This window comes from Larimichthys crocea, chromosome IX (assembly GCF_000972845.2).
Source record: "Larimichthys crocea isolate SSNF chromosome IX, L_crocea_2.0, whole genome shotgun sequence".
In the NCBI taxonomy this organism is placed as follows: Eukaryota; Metazoa; Chordata; class Actinopteri; family Sciaenidae; genus Larimichthys; species Larimichthys crocea.
Genome location: NC_040019.1, coordinates 5,474,276 through 5,487,076, shown reverse-complemented (window position 1 = coordinate 5,487,076; position 12,801 = coordinate 5,474,276). Strand labels below are relative to the sequence as shown.

At 40.8% G+C, this 12,801-nt stretch overlaps 2 protein-coding genes across 8 annotated transcripts in view; both read left to right on the top strand.

The window, feature by feature from the left end:
• Nucleotides 1–849: 849 nt before the first annotated feature.
• noc4l (nucleolar complex associated 4 homolog) lies at nt 850–5,975 on the top strand. The gene is made up of 15 exons (XM_010746699.3): nt 850–1,037; nt 1,163–1,283; nt 2,469–2,575; nt 2,703–2,810; nt 2,962–3,111; nt 3,242–3,344; nt 3,457–3,491; nt 3,935–3,985; nt 4,102–4,213; nt 4,350–4,410; nt 4,524–4,634; nt 4,789–4,952; nt 5,148–5,230; nt 5,363–5,476; nt 5,675–5,975. The coding sequence occupies exons 1-15, from the start codon at nt 861–863 to the stop codon at nt 5,795–5,797; spliced, it is 1,620 nt and encodes a 539-aa protein (XP_010745001.3). The 5' UTR covers nt 850–860; the 3' UTR covers nt 5,798–5,975.
• Nucleotides 5,976–6,727: 752 nt separating this feature from the next.
• Nucleotides 6,728–12,801, top strand: part of rimbp2a (RIMS binding protein 2a) — a 57,661-nt gene continuing 51,587 nt past the window's right edge. For 2 of the 7 annotated variants that reach the window (XM_019272461.2, XM_019272459.2), the window contains exon 1: nt 10,000–11,215. In XM_019272461.2, coding sequence (XP_019128006.1) covers nt 10,916–11,215 — 300 coding nt within the window. In that variant the 5' untranslated portion in view covers nt 10,000–10,915. Of the gene's footprint in view, nt 7,012–8,302; nt 8,367–8,714; nt 8,859–9,995; nt 11,216–12,801 lie in introns of those variants that run through there. The other 5 variants (XM_019272460.2, XM_019272458.2, XM_019272462.2 and 2 more) reach the window with 4 other exon arrangements.

The window sequence follows — 12,801 nt, the reverse complement described above, 5'->3', positions numbered from 1 at the left end:
ACTAGATTTTATATCAGAGAGCTACAGTAGTGAATACAGGCGTTTACATCAGACATATCAGCACAGTTATTGATTGCTTTGAATTCATGTTTCGATCTGAAAGTAATTGTTACAGGAATTTTAAAAGAAAAACCCTCGAATAAGGAAGACTGGATTCAAAGTATCAAAGTTGAATTTATTTTTCTTGTACAAAAAGGAGTGTTTAACAGTGCAACACACAAAATGGGTTACAGAGAAAAGGCTCTAACAGTTGGTTTATACATTTTTTAAAAATGGGCTGTCTCGGACACCTCCCCACTGATACAGATAACATCACAATTTCCTTTTTTGGTTTCCTGCTCAGTAATGAGCATTATGTTTTATAATCCAAATGGTACTCCCCTAGCCTGTCTCTGCTGACCTTGTACTGTTGATTTATAATTATCTCTCCCTGCCAGCCTCAGTAAATCACAGGCCAATATAAATATACACACACACTAACTATATGAGTTAAAACATCTGCACCCATCCTAATGTTTATAACAGTAATGTGTTGACAGAAGTTAGATCACTGTACTCTTAAAATGATCACATACTAAAGAGGTTAAATTAGATAAAGCTTCACCCTCCGGTCACGAGGAGGCGCCACAACAGTTTGTGCTCTGGACTAATGTTGCATTCAATGGCCTTTGGATTTACAGTAAAATAGAGATTCTACCTTTGAGCTATGTTTGACACCAACTATAGGTACTAAAAAATAAAAGAAAAATATGCTATGAACACCCTTATATGGTAATATTCAAACAACAGTCTTTACTTATATGTTTAAATTCACAAACACCTTCTATGATGTTAGGAGTTCTGTATTCTCCCAGTGTCACATGAAGGGAGCACACTGTGTAATCATGGCGCCGGCCAAAAAACGCAACGTGAGTTCGTCAAAAACAAGCCAACAAAGTGTAAAGAAGGCTAAAACCGACTTGAACGGCAAAGTCGAGAGTATACTCGAGAGTAGAAAACATGCCAACGACGTCTTCGACATCCTCGAGGTCCTTGAGGTAAATATACGCAGCTAAATTTACTCATTTGTTGGGAGCATTAACCCCAACCTGAATGCACGCTGCTGGGGTTAGGTAGCAGTTTGCAATGTGGTTAATGTGTTATTCTTTATGTCTGTTTGCAGTCAGAGAAAGAGAAGGATGTTGTCAGTGCTGTCGATGCTTGCAGCAAACTGTTCTGCACCTTGTTGGAGAGGAAAGAGCTGTTTGTAGGGAAACTGCCCGAAGAGGAGGATGCCCTGAGCGGTGAGTGTATAAACTGATTAATTGACTTTTTACAGCAACCAGTCATGACATGAAATAGTATAAATAGGGTCAACACAGGTGTTACCAATGATACTAATTAAGGGCCCGTTCCATTTATTGCAGCAGAGCCTTTCTAGTGAGCGCCACAGCAGCACCTGAATGGAACTGGACCCTAATTAGTATCATTGGTAACACCTGTGTTTACCTACTGTCAAAGAGACTGATGGGATATCAGCTAAAAACTTGTGCCAGCAATGACAGGATATTTATTTTTATTTTTATAAATGTCATAAATATCAGCCGTGATGAAATAACATCTCTGTAAGAGACTGTGTCCGCTAGGGTTGCAGCAGAATCTGGGTTTCACAGTCTGAGAAAATGTCAGTTTCACGGTATTATACAATAATTTACAGTCACAATGACCCTTAAAGGAGTGGAAACACGGTTGACCTCATATTTCTCTCAAAATATCATACCATATTATGGTAAATGGACTGTACTTATATAGCGCCTTTCTAGTCTTCCGACCACTCAAAGCGCTCTATACTACATATCTCATTCACCCCATTCACACACATTCATACACTGATGGCAATGGCTACCATGCAAGGTGCCAACTGCTCATCAGTTTGAGGATCTAACCATTCATACACATTCAAACACCGATGGCACAGCCTTCGGGAGCAATTTGGGGTTCAGTGTCTTGCCCAAGGACACTTCGACATGCAGACCACCGGAGGAGATCGAACCGCCGATCATCTGATTAGTGGACGACCCGCTCTGCCTGTGAGCCACAGCCGCCCCAATTACACTAATACAGTCACAGGCGTCGCATAGGGGGGAAAAGTTAGGACAATTCCAAGGGCCCACGACTGACAGGGGCCCCCAAAAATAGATAGAAAAATAGATAGCTGCGCAGAGGGGGCCCAATTTGATTTTTTTGTCATGGGACCCAAAATTCCTGGCGGCGCTCCTGAATACAGTAGTTCGAATCAATACCGTGGATAGGCAAATGTTCACACGATGATAATTGTCAATTCTCATATCATGTTTGCCATGGTATCGGTATACTGCTGCAACCCTGGTCTCCACTCCTCTGGGTTTAACTCGGCTGTACATCAGACAACAACATGGTCACAAGTAACATCATTATGAATTATTGTGTTTGTATATTTTCCGGCTCAGGAGAGTATAGTGCTGAACAGAAGTACCACATGTTCATGAGGCACCGTTACAACAGCTGTGTGGAGATCCTGCTCGAACACCTCAGCCATGAACTTCACGAAGTCAAGGTGATTGGATTATTTTGACAACCCATATAAATATGTTTGAACAGGTACTGTGGTATGGACGCGAAGTTGTCTCTTTATGTTTTATTTAGTTAATTTTTTGATTCTATAAATAACTGTCTGGATGCAGGAGAGCGCCCTCTGCTGCCTGATGAAGTTTGCTGCAGGAGAAGGACAGCATCCCCTCGAGGACTTGGACTGGAGTGAACACTACAGCTTCCCAAGAGAACTCATCCAGGTAGGATTTTTGTGTCATGCAACCTGGACACCCATGGTGGGAATAATGACAATACGAAGTCATTAATATAATATGTAATGCTTGAAAAACAACATTTTTTTTGTCAAGGTGCAGGCGCCTTCTGATATCTCTGTGATTATTTCATGGTCAGGCCGTGGTGGACAGACTACTGTCCAAAACTACAGACAACTCCCTGCTGATCTCCAGATTCCAAGAGTTCCTTGAGATGGACGATGTGCGCTTTTATGTCATCAGCTCCATCCGGGAGAATGTGGGCAAAGTCATGGACAAAAGCAAAGGGGTAGGAGAGCTCTGTTGAGTACTTGGCTCATCTGTGTCTTGTTTAATGCTTTCAGTGTCACAATCTAAATGCAATTTGTGAATGTTAGCTTGTTTTGCTGAATACTGTTTGTTTGGCTCGTTCTTCTCAGGCAGTGGTGCCCGTATATCAGAGTAATGTGTTCACCCTCATGTCCAACATCAGTGTGCCAAGCCAGCAGTCAGAGCTGACCAACTTTATGGTCAAACAGGAAGGTGAGACTTGCTTTTTGACAGTGCTATTGTTTCTTTTTTGCCATGATGTTGAGCTGTCACTGTGTGGGGAGAGAAGGCTGTTTTGTCATTGAAGTGATGCATTTGTTTTCAGCCAAACACAAGGACTGGAAAGCAGCCAAACTGAATGTAAGTAAAATGTTTAAATGTTTTTTTATGAGACAGTTACGTTTCTGCTGGCAACTTAAAGATACAGTGTGTAAGATTTAGTGGGCTGTATTAACAGAATATGGCATAAATGGAAATATCGTAGGCACAACTATGTTTTCATTTGTGTATGAGCACCTGGAAAAATAAGTACTGTTATGTATTTGTTACATTAGAATAAGCTCTACAGATCCCACAGGTGCTCTGCTCATGGTAGTTCAACATGTTTCTAAAGTAGCCAAGAATGGACAAACTAAGTCTCTGTGGTTTTTTGTGTGCGTTGTAGTTTCTCCCTCACATTAGGAAAGGGAGGGTGATGTGAGGGGTTTTCAGTCAGCAACTACACCACTAGACACCACTAAATCCTACACACTGGGTCTTTAAATGTTTCCGGATACGATTTCAAATGTTCTACCTCATTACAGGAACACAAGCGTGTCTTTGAGAGGATGTGGCTGGGCTTTCTCAAGCATAAGGTATCATAAAAATATCTTTAATGGCTCCTCACACTTTTCTTGAATCAAAATATATTGTCTGTATATATCTCTGACACTTTGATGTGTCTTATTAATTGCTATTCTCTCGTTTGTAGTTGCCAAGCAACATGTATAAAAAGGTCCTGGTGATCCTCCATGACTCCATTTTGCCCCACATGAGTAAACCCACACTGATGATTGACTTCTTGACTGCTGCCTATGAAGTTGGTAAGTTGTGACAAACCTCAGTGACTACATTAAAGTAACTATAGTGGCTTTTTACATCTGTTCTCTGAGATGTATTATTTCTAAAGGGTGATGCTGGTAATCATGACGTGCATTGTGTCATGCTCTCATTGAACAGGTGGGGCTATCAGCCTGCTGGCCCTCAACGGCCTTTTTGTCCTCATACATCAACACAACCTGTGAGTTTTGTATGATAAATTGATACATTTGGCCACTTTTCATTGTCGCATGAATCTATTATGAAGTTATTTTTTGAATTTCATTAACTAGTGTGTTGTGTGTATTTTCACAGAGATTATCCTGATTTCTACAAGAAGTTGTATAACCTGCTTGATCCTTCTATTTTCCACGTGAAGTACAGAGCACGCTTTTTCCACCTAGCTAACCTCTTCCTTAGCTCCAGGTAAGGTCCATTCATTATTCATAGTTTTTTACCCCCATCCATTTATCCAGTTATAGTTGTTTCCATCTATCCCTTTAGAGTACCGGACAGGTAAACAGTTGTAGGCAATACTTCGTAACATATATGCTTAATATGTGTTTGTGTTTCCCTCTAGTCACTTGCCAGTGTACCTTGTGGCTGCGTTTGCCAAACGTCTGGCTCGCTTGGCCCTCACAGCTCCTCCTACAGCCCTCCTCATAGTGCTGCCTTTCATCTACAACCTGATCCGTCGCCACCCATCCTGTAGAGTCCTTCTTCACAAGCCCAGCACAGAAGATGGTGAGTGTCACTCACTCCTCTGTTTTATAAAACAACAATAACAATAACAAAACGTGTTATGTCATCAGTTTCTAACCATTAAGTGTTTTTTTTATTTTTTATTCACAGTCTGGTTCATTGTAATATTCAGTACAATTTGTAAGACTTCTCATGTGACATACAATCTTGGACATGTGTTTCTATTTATAATGACAGAGCCTTTGGAGGACCCGTATCTAATGGATGAAGAGGATCCTGCTCAGTGCTGTGCTTTAGAGAGCAGCTTGTGGGAGATCAAGGTGTGTACTGTATGTGATGGTGAATGAATGATCCATGATACTGACTACAACTGAGGGAACATCATATAAATTTAGGTTACTCAAAGTATATTTCATTTTCAGTTAAAGTTGACTTCTTCGTCTTTCTTACAGACACTGCAGAAACATCACCATCCAGATGTGGCCAAAGCTGCTATGCTGATCAACACACCCCTGCCAGAAAAAGAGGATGACATCAGCGAGGTGCTGGAGATAACAACGTATGAGGTGATGCGACAGTTTCAAACTTAACTGGTTTAATCAGCTCTTTCTGTGTTTTTTAGTAGTTTTAGATAACAGTTTCATAATATTGTCTATTAGTGCAGTTAAGTTAACTTTAATATTTAGGTTTAAGTTTGATATTGCTATTCCAATACTCATCTTCATTGGACTATCATGAATAATGTGTGCCATGTTCTTCCCCAGCTGATGGAGAGAGACCTGAAGCAGAAGCAGATCAAGAGCATCCCACTGGAGTTTGAAACTGCCACACAGTTACTAAAAGGAGGAGGAGGAGATGTGTTAGCACAGCATTTCTGTCTGGATTAAAACAAAGAACTGCATTCACAGTGCCGTATACCTTTATGGGACCTGTTTTTCTGTCAGTGTATATGTTTGCAGAAGCTTGGCTTGAAGAGGACGTGGACAGGCCTCACCTCTGAAAAAGAAGAGTAATATACCATGTGTTTTTGATGTGTCACTATTCTACATCAATAAAAATCTTTTACAGAATAAATCTGTTCCTTTAAGCACTTTTTTGGGTCGCTAGATAGAACCAGTTACCAATGAATGGGATTTAATTATAGAAAGGTTTGACTCCATTTTAATGTGCAAATTTAAATATTGTATGGCCCATGATTATCACACAGACCACTCTATAGTGCTTAGTAGCTAGTTTTTGTTAAGTTGATTTCAGTCTCACTGTCAGCAGTAGTTAGCCATTTTCAGGTAAAAGGTTCTGCTACCTAATCCCAGCCCGAAATGTTACCTAAAAAATACAGTTTCAGTAGAAAGTATGGACCAAAGTATGGAGGTTGGACTGGTAGCTGCTGAGGTGAACAAGGTACCAAACCCCAACTGCTCCCAGGGCTCTGCTATGTGGCCGCCCAGCAAAAATAACAGATTGAAGAATACTACAGAATGCTGAGAGTCAAGATTACTATTTTATTGATTTAATATTGACTTAAAGAGCATTCTTTAAGAGTACAGTGTAAACACTCCCAGTCCTGAGAAGAGCTAATCAGGCAATGTAAAAACACCTGTGTCTTATGCACTGAAAGTAACAGGGTTATGCTTACTGCTTTACGCTAAGGTTCAATGTGCCGTCACATTGTGATAACAGGTGAGAGGTTACCCTTAAATGCTCTTTTCCATCTTCTGTTTACATTTTATCCTCTTGTTAAGTATGCCATATGGTCACACAGCAGGCAGCCTTGGGTACAAGAACGCCATTCTGAATCATAACTGACTTCTGTTGGAAAAGGGCAAGTCATATCAGGGAGAAGCTGTCCAAAACATCAAGGAGACACACTAAGGAGAGCCATTTAAAGCTGTGGTTATCAGTGGCATACAGCGCCATCAGTGCAGTTATTGCTTTCAAGTCTTTAGAGTGTTTGTCTTTAATTTTTTAAAGATTTATCTTTGAGGATTACAAGGCAGACACATGGCGCCAGAGTTTGCCAAAACCTGGAAGGTAAGAAGCCATCAGAGCAGAGGATCACTGTAAGGAGGATGAAAGAAACCGAAGAGCTTCACTTGGATGGGTAATAATTTTTCATTATTAGTGACTTTGCTGAAATATTTTGCTCTGTATGCATGTTCAGGATTTATTAGTTTTTAGGTGCAACACCATATACTTTTTATCTTTTTTTATTCTTCAGTTGCTGAAACTTTTCCACTGGAGACAAAATGCATGCATTCAAACACATTCACAGCTACATTTAGAAGAATGTTGTGTAAGAGGAACTATTTCTTATGTTTAAAAGAATGCACAGACGCTTCAGAGAATTCAGATACATGGCGTCACATAAAAATGCACTTCTTCAGAGGGAGAGGATATACTCTAAAATAAAGCAGCACTATCATGAAATCAATCATAGTAATGGGGGTGATATATTAATTAACAGATAGGCTAGATAGCAAATAAAAACCCACATTCAGGCCTGGATAATGACGCAGGCACAGCTCTCTCCTCTCACTTTTACAAATCTGTGAGAGAGATGCTTTTGCACTGCGGCTTGATAGAGGGATTGGCAGGATGGGACATTTCTGCATTAATCTACAGGACTCCTGAGCATTCTGTGTTGTTGTTGTTGTTGTCTGTCCTCCTCCTCCTCCTCAAGTCCCCCTGCGAGGAAATAGAAGCTGTCCAAGGTGAGTCAGCACGAAGAAAGCTGTTTGAGCATTTGGCTGAGGCGCCTAAGAAGGACCAGGGGGAGGGGGAGCTGATGTAGAGTTTTAAAAAGTATAAAAACAAATCACTTGTATTTCATCTTTGCCCATAAATTACTGCCAGTTTGTTGTCAATAGTATCTAAAACAAAAACAAACAAAAATGGTCACTTTTTGAGTATCTCTGATCAGAAATTATTTATATAATGTTTTTTTTTATGTGATCTTGTTCAGCGTTCAGCTCAAACAGATGACTGAAATCAGCTGTGTTTAATATGATGCAGCAATACAGCCGGATAAGTCAGATCTCCTGAGGTACAAGCAGCATTAACCTTCTTAACCTCCCATGTGTCACTGTATAGTAGTTACTGTGAATATGGTCTTCCTCTGTGTGTGTGTGTGTGTGTGTGTGTGTGTTTGCAAAGGTACAAAACAGGACAACATAGATAGAGATTTAGCACTGACAGATAAAAACTGGTGTGTTTTTTTCCACGCTCCCCCCTGTCATTGTGTTGCTGTGATACAATAATCCTCTCTTATGTAACTAGAATAGAGCTCTATCTATCTCTCTCTGTTATTGAAAATACACATGCACATGAACACACACATGTATGGACCCAATCATGCCGGTCATCATCTACAAATGCATGAACTGATGCAGGAGGCAGCATCGCAAATAACAAGCAAGTTATGTGATTTTTAATCAAAGACGATGAAGGAACTGTACAGTAAGTGTCAAGAAACTCTTTGCTAGATTTGTCACTGCACTGTGCCATGTGTTCCTCTCTGTGTGTTTATGCAGTTGCACATTTTTGTTAAGTTCTTAACTGTTGAAATGATGGTGATTTGTAAATGACATAGCTCTTATACTTAGACATACTATAATGGGATATCACGTCTAAACTACTTTCCAGTGAATTGTTTAGTTTTAGCTATAGACACACATTCAGTCGAATGTTTTGGTTTTTCTTGTGTTCTTCGGCAAACATGTGCTCGTTTGGAGGTGCGAGGAAGACTGCGAGGTTTTGCAGTGTGTGTGTGTGTGTGTAATCATTGGGTTGTGTGGGTTTTTGCAGGTGATAATGCGGGATCACACATCCAGCGTTCATGTGGAGGAGCTGCTGAGGCAGTCTCAGATGGAGTTACAGTGGATCCAGAGACAGCTGGCCCTGATCGCTGCCAGAAACATACACCATCACCACCTGCACGCCAAAGGCAAGGTACTGTGGTACCACATACTGTAGGCCCGTTACTACTACTGCTATATATTTATATATATTTTTACGAGCTATGATAAAATCCTGTTACTGATATAAAACAGCCCATAGTCCATTTGAGAGGAGGAAATGTGGAAATAAAGCACCAAATTTAGTGACCGAAAAAAGGAACATCTGCTCAACCTAATCTGACGGATCTTCATTACACATCATTATGACGTATCATTAGATAACAGTTTCATTTTAGTTATGATGATGGTGTTGCTGTGGCAGTTTGTCACCCACCCTCTCCAGTACATCTGTGATGTGTATCTAACCCTCATCCAAACTGTAACCCTAACCTTAAAGTCTGTGTAAATGCAATTCTGAGATTTCTTTCAAAATACATTAAATATGTTGGAAAATAGTTGCTGAAAACATGTGAAAACACTTTGAACAATAGATTATTGAAATGTGGAGTTAGAGGTTTGTGGGCGGTCCTTAAAGGGTGGCTCGATGACACGCTGAGGTCACCCTGAGCATACCCCTAGCAGAGAGAGAGAGGTGAATTCATCTCACTCGGAGTGTTTCAAAGTTAGTCATGTTATTTTCTGAACTCATCTGACACGTTTCAGTCACTTCAAAATGACTGCTTAACTGCTCCCATGAGTGGGCGTGGCTTCCGCACATTCATTTACCCGATCTTTCAAATTTGGCTGGGTGGGTAATAACACTTTCTTCTCTGGTCATTGTTATTGCTAAATGTTATTTAATCTCATTCCCTCTCCCCCTCCAGTCTTAACATTTGTAAGGTAGAGAGTTTAATGGTTTTGACCACAAATCCCTTGTTTTCAATAATCTATTACCTCACCTGACCCCACCAAACACCTGTCTGCTGTCGTGTTTTGGGGGATTTGATTTGAAATGAATTCCTCTTTTATAAAAGTGAATGATAGATTGCCAAAGGCTTTAAACCATTTACTGTTACCCTTAACGAGGATAAAAACACAAAAACAATCATCTTTGTTTTCTTGTTGTTGCCATTTTCTATTTTGTTATACGCACATATTTAACAATAAATGTCCATTTTGTATTTCTATTATAATATCTATTTTTCATGGAACTCAGGTGTAAAGAAAGTGTATGGTTCATTCTATCTCCAGGAGGAGAGGACAGCATGAAAACAGTCTGAAAACTCATTTCAGGGTTAAATATCAACCAAGTTGAGAAAGAGGCCATGATGCTGTCCAAACGTAACAGCTTGTTTGAGTCATTAAACGTCACACTGCCTTCGGCTATTTGCATATTTAAAGGGGTCGTCGCATATCTCTCTCTGCCTAATCCAGTTTCCATCTGTTCCTGAACCCTGCTCTCGCAGGGGCTTCATGTCATGCCTGAAAAAACCCAATTCACAATGAGGATGATGCGTCTACGCTAAGGATGGGAACAGACAGTGAGCAAGTGTTGCTAGGCAACAGAGTGGAACAGAGCGTACGTTCTGCTTTCTCTTGTCGCTCACGCGCACTTAGTGTCTCTTTCTTTCTATCCTCTCCTCTGTCCTCTCCCTCGGTCCCAGTGTTAAACCAGAGAATGGCTCTCGACAGAATACACTGAGGGCCTGCTGCTGATGTGGCCTCATTAAAAAAAAGAAAGAAAAAAAAAACCCACACTGATTTAATTTGAATCCTCTGGTCAGGGATTTAGAAGAGGTGAAGAGAGCAAAAGGATGGTTGTATCCAAGGTCTGTGTGGGATCAGTGTAGATTTGATTTGCTGCTAGAGGATGGTAAGAAGTAGAAACCAAGGAAACACACTCACAGCTGAGATGTATATATGTATAAGAGATATGTGAGATGGAGTGATGTGTGGAAGGAAAGACAGAAAATCATTCTGTTTTGTCAGTGACATGCAGAGGAGAGAGGGATGCTGACCCATAATCAGCTCTGCTTGGGAACTGTATTCATCTGTAATGTAATGATTTACACCTCACTGCCTGTGGTCAGTTGAGCAGGGCGTGCACATGTCTGCGTAAGGGCTGAGACGGAGAGAGGGGACGAAGAAGGGAGGGGTGGGATTTTTAAAATGCAACTGGAGGACGGAGCAGAGAGAGAGAGAGAGAGTACGAGAGGCAGCGATAGCAGACATAGGGGTGGGACTGAGGGAGAATATGTGTGTGTGTGTGTGTGCATCCAGCCTGTTACAGTGGCGCACAGACTAAGGCAGGCTATTAAAGCTGCAGATTGTGAAACACTCCACACACCACACCGGCAGACATGTGCACACACACGCACGGAAGCGTCACCTCCGACCTGCACTGCCAGCTTGAGATGTGACGGGAAGGGAAGAGAGTTATTTTGGGACAAAGTGGGTACTGCCTTTAAGGTAGGGACTGTCATGTTCGTGTTTGAAGGATGAGTCCGTGTTGTTAACCAGTAACTTAAGGGACATTGTCATTATCTGCATCAGCAAAATGATACCGTCTGTACAGATGGTTGTAGACTGTTGATATTGTTAATCTCAAAACACACAAATGATAGACTTGGATGCTGCTGTGATTCTCACATGTATTCCCCCTTATGAGGAGCAGCAATTAAGTGTTCATGAATGACAGTGATTTATTTTTCTCCTGAGTACTTGAGCAGTCTCCCACTCCACGTGGAAAACACATCCACTTGTGCTGGACAAGAGGAGCTGGAGGAAGCAGGCTTTAAAAAGACTGATTTTCTTCTTTTGGAAAATCTATTTAATGGTTGGTCAATAGTTGTACATTCATGGCTGACTGCATCAGGCAGCACTGATGCAAGTATTTCACTCACACACCAGATGGCGATATGGCAATCTATTTAAATCACCCACCAGTCAGGAGATTACCTTGGGGGTACCCTGGTGGCTCGGTTGGCTGAGCACACACACACACACACCACTTAACCACAATGCCCTTGGTTCAAGTCCATGCTGCTTTCCTAATCCATTCTCCTCCCGTCCCTCCACCATAAGTCATCCAACAAAGTAGAAAAGCCATAAAAACCCTTGAAGATGATAATTTTATTAAGCATACCATTGAGCGAACACACACAACATTTCTTGGTGTCACAATGAATTAGCTATCTGTAGCTATTAATTACTGCAAAAAGTGGAGGAAAGCCCGAACGGCGCACAGCATAAAAGAGTAAAAAAACCCTATTACATAATTATATGCTGTAACATCTTAATAGCTACCCACATGATCTGCTTTGTTTAATAAACAGTTGCCCCAGCCTCCAGTTTTAAATGGATAATTCATTCACAGTGTGTTTTATTACCATAGAAATAAAGTTCCCTGTGTGTTTTTTGTCCTGTTAGTGGGAAATATGCTTTCATAGGTATACATATTTTGGCTTGTGCCCTGCCCCTGTGTTCTTTACCGTATATTGAAATAAATATGTGAGTCTCAGATGGTTTTGTAAAGTGCATCATAGTTGTAAACCTGTGAACTCAAGTCAAAGCCCTCCTGACCTCAGGTTTCTGCTCTGCGGACATACATTTGAGTCGTACACTGACTACCTTTTAGTGCTGTTTCTTCACTCTGCCCTGTGTTGCAGTTGGCAAACACAAAAAAAAAACATTTTTTAGTATAGCATCTGAAGTGGTTTAAACATTTGACATTGTCTGTCACTGAAATCAGCACTGACACACACAATCAAAATATCAACGTAGCAAATTTGACCACGGTAAAGGATACTGAATAGATCATATTATGATAGACAGGCATCGACTTCACTAGTAATTGGCTAGCTGTTCCTGGAAGTCAGTTCCCATAAGAGCCGCCTGGTTTTGATATTTATAAAATGCTGCCTCAGCCCTGTCTTACCTCCAGTCAAAACATGAGATGGACTCTTACTAACTGACACTAGTTTTATTTAATAGGACAAAGAAATAAAGATATGATAAGATGGACTTTATTGATCCCACACCGGAAAAATTCACTT